The 9,576-nt window shown below is 35.8% G+C and overlaps 2 protein-coding genes across 2 annotated transcripts; both read right to left on the bottom strand.

Moving 5' to 3' along the window:
- Positions 1–3,111, bottom strand: LOC115722938 (lipoyl synthase, chloroplastic). Its single transcript, XM_030652325.2, has 6 exons — positions 2,402–3,111; positions 2,205–2,295; positions 1,896–2,053; positions 998–1,169; positions 807–917; positions 1–539 (listed from the first exon to the last, which is right to left on the bottom strand). The coding sequence occupies exons 1-6, from the start codon at positions 2,911–2,913 to the stop codon at positions 456–458; spliced, it is 1,128 nt and encodes a 375-aa protein (XP_030508185.2). The 5' UTR covers positions 2,914–3,111; the 3' UTR covers positions 1–455.
- Positions 3,112–3,907: 796 nt separating this feature from the next.
- Positions 3,908–8,089, bottom strand: LOC115722908 (uncharacterized). The gene is made up of 6 exons (XM_030652278.2): positions 7,423–8,089; positions 6,999–7,097; positions 6,263–6,440; positions 5,074–5,171; positions 4,421–4,482; positions 3,908–4,276 (listed from the first exon to the last, which is right to left on the bottom strand). Exons 1-6 carry the CDS (start codon positions 7,888–7,890, stop codon positions 4,150–4,152), a joined length of 1,032 nt encoding a protein of 343 aa, XP_030508138.2. The 5' UTR covers positions 7,891–8,089; the 3' UTR covers positions 3,908–4,149.
- Positions 8,090–9,576: the final 1,487 nt, after the last annotated feature.

The following is a 9,576-nucleotide window of genomic DNA, read 5'->3' on the forward strand; positions in this document are numbered from 1 at the left end:
TAACTAAATTTAACTCGGGTAACTTTACTAAATTTTAACTATTCTTTTACAAGAAAATTTAACTATCGTTTCTGCCCAACAAATTTATTGTACCTTTCATCCTTTCAAGAAAGACTAGGACTACCCATATGACTACACACAGCCACACAATTTTCCGTATAATATTCCAGTTTTTAAATTAGTAAAAAAAGGAAAATATTAGTAAAGAACAATTCTTGAACCCAATAAAGGCTTTAAGTAATATATATTGTAGCCTTGAACTATGATATGCAGACTAATAAATGAATACGGAGAAGAAGACCAAGTTTCTTCAGGGAGTGAACATTTCCTTTATATGAGACAAAAAAGTACTCAAAACTTTGGGCCAGGTTAGCAATAATAATCTTCTGCAGCTGAAGCTCTTGGTTTGCCCAAATGTAACCGTTTAACAGCAATAATTATGGAAGTGAAAAAACTTAAGATGTCATAGCAGTTTTGTTAGCACTTTCCCTAACCATTGTTTTGACAAAGAGCTCTCCCGCCCTGTATGATGATCGAACCTGAAAAATTATACACGTTGACTACTTAATTGAGGTTTTCTTTTAGTAATTGACATAAACCAAAACAAGGTTAATCCAAGACAAATGCTTTCAATTAATTTTATCACATTTTCCATCAGTCAAAAACATTATTTTTATACGCTGTGTTTGGGGAAACAATGACAAATAGTCCAATTCATGCCTTTGTATGTGTTATCAAATGCTTACCAATAATGCATCACGAAAAATAATTGTTGTCATAAATAAACCAACAGTACAAGATCTTACCAATGGCCCACTGGCCACATAACGGAATCCTATAGACTCGCCATATTCCTTCCAGAAAGCAAACTTCTCAGGGGTGACATATTCTTTGACAGTCAAGTGTAATGGAGTCGGCTGCAAGCGTTTATAAAATCTAGTTTAAAATGAATAACATTGCAATCGCTCAGTTTAGCATGTAGATTGACTTGACTTACTTGTAAATATTGCCCAAGGGTCAATATATCGACATCTATAGCCCTCAAATCGGCCATGGCTTCCTTCAACTCATCATCTGATTCTCCAAGACCCAGCATTATGGAAGATTTTGTAATCATGCCCTCCTTACTGACCTTTGCATGTTTCAAAACAGATAAGCTCTGCTCATACCTGCACCAATGAAGTACATATTAAATCTCAAGGGAAAAATCCTCCTAAAGAGTGTTTTCTCTAGCTACATACACTAACCATAAACTGAATTTCTACTTATCTATTCTTTAAAATCAGAAGAAATGAGTGGCTATATTAATACAAGGTTCACTTCAAGGTTTTAGCATCTAGAGTTCCGGAAAGAAAGAAAAAATAAAAGACGTAAGGGCAGGCACAAAACAGCTAATGGGAATGTAAAATGTGGACATTCTTTTTCTACTTTCATGTGGGGTGACTTATTGGAGAGTCTTGGTATTTTCAGGCATATAACAATTATCATTCAAAGTTATCAATTGATGATGGAAAAGCTGAAGGCATTATTAAGATTTAGCTTCACTCTAATCATCTAAAATAATGAAGAAGGCCTTCATCTCTGACATTGACATTTACAGCCCAGAGAATCGAACTTTGCTGCCATCAATTCTTATGAAGCAGAATAACATCAATAGTAAAGGTGAAAAAAAATCATCAAACCATATTTGGATCAGCATTAGAACTGCAACACAAGTCAACCAATATACTAAATGGAGATCATGGGAAACAAATCAAAAAAAATTTGATGTATTACAAAAAGTAGCATACAATAGAGATATAGTGCTATGATCCGACTACTATAATGAAATTTCACATCAAACACTAAAAGATAAAGAAAGTATACAAGGAAGTTTTAAGACAACAATAGCTTACCCAGCTCGAGGATCTCGAACAATTCGTTGGAGACGTTTAACAGTCTCAACGTTGTGTGCAAATACATCTAATCCTGAGTGAACCAAAGTGTCCACAGCAGTCAAGTCACCCCTAAAATCAGAGGTTAAACACTCAACCATGATTTCAGGCTTTAGGTTCTGCATAAAGGGAATTGTGTAAGCTTAACTAAGTCTCCTCATTCCAATCTCGTAATTCAATATTACCAAGTTCTAACAAAATACAATCAAGGAAACTGAAAAGTAAAATAGAGCAGTTAGATAATACAATGAACTACATAGAAATAAAGACCTTCATGGCTTTTACAGTCTCAGCAAAATGCCCACTTCCTCCATCAGGTATATCATCACGATCAACACTTGTGAGAACAATATAATCCACACTGCAAACAAAAACGAAAACGCAATCCAATTACTTCTATGCATTATGGACAAAAAGTAATTGTGAGACATAAACTAAAACTATGCAACAGAAACAAAAAACCATACCCCCAAGAAGCAATGGCTATGGCGGTATTCTGGGGCTCATTGGGATCAGGCGGAGGAGGGTTTCTGCTAGTTTTGACGGCGCAGAATCTACAACCGCGAGTACACGTGTCGCCCAAGAGCATGATGGTGGCGGTAGCGACCCCATCGCCGCCGCCATTCCAACATTCTCCAATGTTAGGGCACTGAGCTTCTTCGCATACGGTGTTCAATTTCAATCGGGAGATTGATTCCTTGACTTCCTGAAACTTCTCTCCCTGCGGAGCTCTCTGCTTCAGCCATGGGGGCTTCTGGACGTTGGGATCCCTCCCGGTGTAGGGGCCAACGGCGGGCAATGGCTTAGAGTCGACGGCCTTGCATTGAATTTGGAGGAGTGAATGGAAGGGTTTGGTGAGATGGGAATTCGGAAATGGAACGGAGAATGAAAAGGAGGAAGCAGAAGAAGTAGAAGCAGAGGAATTAGAAGAAGAAATGGGAATGGGGATGGGAATCCGGTGGCGGAATTGCTGAAGCATTTTGGAATCGAGGGAATGAAGCAATCAAGTACTGATCTTCTACTTTGGAATGGGTACGATTAGTTTTTATTTATTTATTTATTTAATTTTAACTTCTTCGAGATCTCCGTCTGTTTTTTTGGTTTGGTTAGTTGCCAACTCCCAACCTCTTCTTCATTTTTATATATTGACAAGAGATTACACATTTTGCAAGTGATATATATATATACCACTAGTAAATATAGTGATTTATAATTTTAAAGTCCAAATTAGCTATAAATAAAACCACGTCCTGTTATTGTATTGATTGAAATGATACGGCCATTGCTTTCAATTTTCATATTCAGCTTTTGAAGCTTTTTTTTCAGGCTTTAAAGTTTTTTTGTACAACTTTTCTTCGATATTTTTAAATGACAATAAGTTTTATTAGAAGAATCTCTCTCCTTTGTAATGTTGCCCTTTTATTTTTAATCCAATAAAGTGGTTCTTAAATATATATAATATATATTGGTATTGAAATTTGAATTTTTCTTCTTTCACTTTCATGTATGTAGGCCAAATGGACTCTACCCACAAAAATATGATTCAAAAACTTGTGTTATTCTTTTTCTTGAAAAGTTACTTGAGTTATCAAGCTCACTTTAACTCTTCTAATTATGTTTCTATCAAAAGAGAAAAAAACTATTCTAATCATGTCAGTACAATTTATGATAACACGTACTTTCAGTAGTCTTCTCTTAGTTTTTTAAGATGGGGCACAGTAATTTATACAGTGTGTAGAACTTTTTGTGTAATTTGAGGGTGTTTCTAGTACTATTACTCTTAAAAAATAGTCTCCAATGCACACATATCATATTACTCTTTTAATAGCAAATTAACAATCTGGTCTACTCCTAAAAATCTTTACCTTTGGTTGCCCTTCAGCACAAGCTTGGTTTTAGAGGAGTGAATCACCTAGGCCTACTCTACTATTCACTGACTTCATATGAAGCCAAATAACAGCAAGGATGCCAAGGACATAATCAGGCCAGAGTATATATATTTCTCACAGTAAGAAACTAATATATAAATTTTCCGGTTACATTTTCAACAAACTACTTATTATTCATGCTCTCCCCCAAAATTTTCTACATACATGACTGATATTGTAGAAAAAAACACTAACTCATGAACTGTTCTATACCGGTTTTCTTGTCGATAAAGGCATAAAGTGAATCCTCACAATATTGGTTAAAACTTATCCTGAATGAATATGAATCAACGATCCTCAGATGGGTCCTCAAAAGTTTCTTCTGAATCCGAACTGTCATCAACCATTTTCTGGAGTGATTCAACGTCCCCTGCTTCAGAAAGTGTGTGCATTCGGAGTTGGTCGGCATCCTCACTGAGGATCAAAGAAAACAATAAAAATTAATTGGGCCTGTGAGGCAAACAAAATTCCTTCAATAAAGGCTTGAGTATGCTTTTAAGTTTTATATAGGAAGAAACATTTATAGATATAACAAATGCAATGGATAGGGAGGCCTACTCTGCAACACCAAATATTTCCTTGATGACCAAGGAGCTATCCTTTGTACAGAACTCTGGCAACTGACAAAAAATCAAAGAGCATAGATTTAACATGTCAATGGAAAAAGATAATGCTAATCAGCTAGAAGTTAGAGGTTAGTGTAACAAAAAACCGTACCAAAATTCAGCAACTATAATATTTGAAATGAGATATAACAGATGACATGTAGATGAATTTCTGTTCTTTTAGAAAATAAATGTGAGGTTCATGTAAACATGTGAAACTATAGTATGAAGTAATTGATTGCCATAATTACTATTGTGTGTGAAAAGGAATGTTGCATGATGAATATTTGAACAAAAAAAATATTAGATGGTAACGAAACTATTTAATCAACCCATCAAACTGAAAGTTAACCAAAAAAATGTTTGTAGCAGACTTATATGGCTAAATTGCTCATGGGCTTATTCAGACAAGACTAACTGAAGAAAACTTGTTTAGAAATGTAACCGCTATTTAAGAGACGTGGAAAAAAAACGATCAAAAACCAAACAGAATAAAATATGCTCTAGAAAAACACAAGTTGGGTGTACATTGTTTCACACAAATAATTAAAAAAATGGGGAAACAGCAGTTGGTTGGGGTCGTCTCTAGACTGTTCAGTGTCTTACCTCAGATAGATAGAAAACCTTTCCAAAAAGAGCTTGAACAGCTAGTTTTCTCTTGAAACCCTTTTCAGTGTAGCCTGACAAATCCATCACAACAGGACCTGGAGTTCATAAACAAGCTATCAGCACATTGAATTACAGAGCCCAAACTATATCCAGTTTTGTCTAGAGGCCTGGGGACAATAAAAGGAATAAAAAATCAGACAGCACTGCTTTACCAAGAATCATAAATTTAGAGCAGCAATCAAACCGATAAAGAATGAAAGATTGAAGGTGCAACAAGACATGGTGGAAAGTAAAACAGGAAACTAAGCATTAATACTCATAAATAACCTTCCTACTTTGGTTAGCTTCCAAGTCCTTCCTGAGTTCTTTGAAATGTACTACAAATCTAATAGATTTTTCGTTTTTTTTAAAGAAAAGGTAGCAAAGAAATACAAGTCCAATGAGTTGGAACAATCAAATATGATGGGCAGCTGCATTAGAAAAAACTAAAACACAACTCGAAGTGCAATTCAGAAGCAGCAACAGGGAAGGAAAAGTGTTAAGAAAAGAAAATTCCCAATTCAGAAAATATAATACACAAGAGGCTGGCGTTTAGTAAGAAAATGTTTTATGCCGCTTATCTCAAGGTAGCATAACTTTGTTATCATTAAACTTTAAGGGAATGTACGTAATAAAAAAGAGCAGTTCTATTACACCATAAATGTCAAAATTTAAGTTCACAACTGGATCTTCTGCCTCCCACAGTGATTCAAATTTAAGCACTACTCTACTTACACACGTTGAATGATCCGAAATTCAGTTTTGCATCCCTCCCATGGAGACAACTACTATTGGCCAAATATGGAAAAACATGCACAGGTTTTGTTACTAGTAAATGTAACTAAAACACTAATTTAAATTTTGCAACTACAAGATGCATGAATAATTTAAGTCAAATTAAAATTCTTGAAGCCATTAGATTAATGATCCAAGTAAAGACATAAGGAAATGATATAATTATTCGTTTAATTGATAGGAACCCCAACTCCATGCAATACAAGGTCCTAAAACTTTTTTCCCCCTTTTTTATATCATATAAGATCCAGGACCCATAAAAGTTCTTCTTTAACCGTCCACTATTATTCATAATAAAAAGTAGACTACAATAGCATACAACTTCAAGACAATGCAGCCTCAAATTAGTTACCTTTATCTTGCACAATCCTTCTCGAGATTTCATTTAAAACCTCAGTAACCTGGGAATCATCCAAGCCAGAAGCTTTTCTAAGCTGAATTAAATCAACAACCAAATCTGGGTTGAATGGCCTTTCGTTCAAAGCATATCGTATATACTTGCGTAAAATCTCATCTGCGCCAAAAACTGTCTGGAAAGAAATTAGCAGTTCTTATCAGCCCCCTTAAAAAGAGCATGCACAAACATATCAAAAGTATACTGCTGTAAATACAAAAAAAAAAAAAAAAAGCAAACCACATCACATGTCTGGAATTTAGGATTATCCCTAAAAATAATGTTATCATATAATACACAGAGATGCCAAATACCATTGTAAGAAGAAGTGTAGAACAGAGATGAAGTTATTCTGAGCATTTTCAAATATTTCTAAATGAAAACTAATAAAAAAATTGGCCACCATAACAAACAATAGGTCGAAAGAACATCAATACAGCAGCTCCTGATTTTGGTTTTACGAAATAAGTTCAGGACATGGTAATGGAAAACTGTGGCCAGTGACACAGTCACACAATGACACATTAGAGTCTCAAATGTGTTAGGTGGTCACTATACTAGAGCCGCACAAACAATTATTGGGCACCACCAATACCATTATTAGATTATACTGTGCTTAGTGTAAGGAAAGAAAATCAAACAAAAGAACTTTCAACCCAAAAGTGACGATAAAATATTGTCATGTTAACCTTACTTTTTGAGCGAGTTGCATGAAAGCATCTGGGGTAACTTCATCTCTTCCCTTCTGAAACAACTCATCTATTGATTTGCATAGCATGGCATTTTTATTCACCTGTCCAAAACCCAATGATAGACAAAATTTATAGCAAGACTTATAATTCTAACACGTGCAAATTGAATTTTGATGAAAGCTCTACCAATGCTTGAAAATAAAACGATTAGCAAAAACAAATGGGCACCATAAGCTTACCATATATATATATATATATACACACACACACATATGCATTCCTAATCCTGAACCTTGCAAAAATAATTACAATAAAGCTACATTTTCAAGTTTTCTCCGTCATCCTATTTTCTCAGCAAATAAGATAATAAAAGAAACCCAATATAGAAAACCCTCAAGAGATAGAGAAATAGGAACAAATTTGTACCAATCTCTTGCGTTTGGCTTTTGGAGAAGTGAGTTTCCGTACAGTCTTAACAAAGGCAATGACGAAAGTGATACCGGCATAGGCGAGAGGAAGAGCAAGAATCCATGGGAGAGAACTAGTCCCAACTCTAGGACCAGGAATTGCCTGAGTCACCGAACCCGTGAACTCCACTACATCCAAGGCCTTTTCCTGAATCCAAGGCAAATCTTCCTCCACTTCCTCAAATTCTTCCTCATTGCTCTTATTCTTATCCTCACTTTTCTGGGTCTTAGCCGAGACAGAGGGATTGCTCTTAGAAGCTGCGCAAATGGGGCTCCTGGGTGTGAGACGCAAGGGAGAAGAAAGAGGAACTGATGAGGGAGAAGGAGGAGAGACAAAGAAGGGGGGAGGGAATTTGGGTTTTGGACGAGGAAGTAACTGGGAAGCGAAGGAGCAGGAGCAATGAGAAGAGGAAGAAGCTAAAGCCATTGCAGGCAAGACGGGGCGAAGAGAATTGGGTTGGGACGATAGGGATGGGATAGGCGACAATGGCGAGTGTGTCGCCGGTCGAGGCAGCTTCCAAAACCCACTAATGGACGCGCTTCGTAGGTTACATTACATATAGTGGTCCTGCCCGTAGTCGATTTTGTTTTCGCCAAGTACTCCATTAGTTTATTCACGAAAAAGAGAAGAATTAACGGTTTTGGTTTCTAAAGTTGTTGCAATAGAGTTTTCTATAAGATTTTTTATTGAAATTTAGATTGCAGCGCTAGTTGCAATAAGAATTTTTTTTGTAGAATTTCGTAAAAATGCAAAAAAAAAAAACTATTTTGAAGTGTAAAAATAAAAGCCTCAAAAAGAATAGGAGTACATTTTCTTTTTTTTGGAATAAAAGGGCGTAAATATTAAAACGAAAGGAAAATTTGATTAATTATGCTTGTATTTAGTTAAAAAATTTCCTTAAAACTCATAATACTCAATATTTGAAATATATGACCACATTTCTATTATGTCCAAAATACTCTCTTTATTTACTTCACCCCTCTCACTTCTTCTCTCTTTCTCTCTCACTTCTTCTCTCTATCCTCTTGCAGCCCGAAGCTACACTACAAAGGGAACTCAATTTTTGCTCTTCTCTACCCTCATTCTTTTTAGCTCACTACATGTTAGAATTTAGAGGTAAGATGAATGGTATTCCATCTCAAAACCAATTGGCGATGAGAGGAGTAGGTCATTCATCTTATATATCACAATTTATTTCTACACATTAGTAATGTGGGACTAACTCCTAAGGGTCCTCACGTTTGGGCTTGGAAAGTGTAGGTATAACGAACGACCTTTAAGAGACCATAGGACCGAAACGTGACATTTAAAAGAATCCCACAAGGCCAAATATCAGGAAATTTGTGGGTGTACACGTCGAGAAATTTGTAGATTTTGAAACAGGTCAAAGACCCAACACTGGAAACTGGCACATTGACCGAAAGGTCCCAAATGGAGGTTAACGGGGAGACAGCAAAAGTATCTGTTTGGACCGGCAACACTTTGGCTCACAACGGATCACAAACGGCTTTTTTTGGACCGGTGGCAATTTGAGCTCACAACGAATCACAAGTGGCTCTGATACCATGTTAGAATTTGGGAATAAGATGAATGGGGTTCCATCTCAAAAACAATTGGTAATGGGTGGAGTGGCCCATTCATCTTATATATCACAATTTATTTCCACACATTAGCAATGTGGGACTAACTCTTAATACTACACTAGCAGCTACTGTTGGGTTTTATGCCCTAAATAAAACTCTATTTCAATGTAATCCCTATTCTTTTAAATATCAATAAAGAAACAGAAGTATTTATCACTCATTTGTGTGTCATTTGGTTCATGTTATCATTTACTTGTCTAATTGATTTATAAATTCATCCAAACCCTTTTCACATTTATATTCTTGTTTATTGTGTCGTCAGCACAGTAGAAAGTAATCAAGATTATGTGATTGAATGTATATTCCTAGATTTATCAGAACACAGGGTTTAACTGATATGAAAATCTACAACATAGTTTACTTGCACCGTGGATAAGTGCTATGTTCTTTCCAGAGCATTGGTTAAAGTAAAGCTTGGGTTGGATGCATGGAGTATGTATCGGAAGGGACTGATATTGAACTTTGATTC

Source organism: Cannabis sativa, chromosome 9 (assembly GCF_029168945.1).
Source record: "Cannabis sativa cultivar Pink pepper isolate KNU-18-1 chromosome 9, ASM2916894v1, whole genome shotgun sequence".
NCBI classification, from domain to species: Eukaryota; Viridiplantae; Streptophyta; class Magnoliopsida; order Rosales; family Cannabaceae; genus Cannabis; species Cannabis sativa.

Excerpts from the sequence above, each read along its gene's own strand:
- LOC115722938 (XM_030652325.2), bottom strand. The coding sequence starts at position 2,913 with ATGCTTCAGCAATTCCGCCACCGGATTCCCATCCCCATTCCCATTTCT. Across the intron at positions 918-997 it reads CCCTTGGGCAATATTTACAA|CCGACTCCATTACACTTGAC; the intron begins GTAAGTCAAGTC and ends AAACGCTTGCAG. Across the intron at positions 540-806 it reads ATGTGGCCAGTGGGCCATTG|GTTCGATCATCATACAGGGC; the intron begins GTAAGATCTTGT and ends ATAATTTTTCAG.
- LOC115722908 (XM_030652278.2), bottom strand. The coding sequence starts at position 7,890 with ATGGCTTTAGCTTCTTCCTCTTCTCATTGCTCCTGCTCCTTCGCTTCC. Across the intron at positions 7,098-7,422 it reads AAGCCAAACGCAAGAGATTG|GTGAATAAAAATGCCATGCT; the intron begins GTACAAATTTGT and ends GGTTTTGGACAG. Across the intron at positions 4,277-4,420 it reads GAAATATTTGGTGTTGCAGA|TGAGGATGCCGACCAACTCC; the intron begins GTAGGCCTCCCT and ends TTTGATCCTCAG.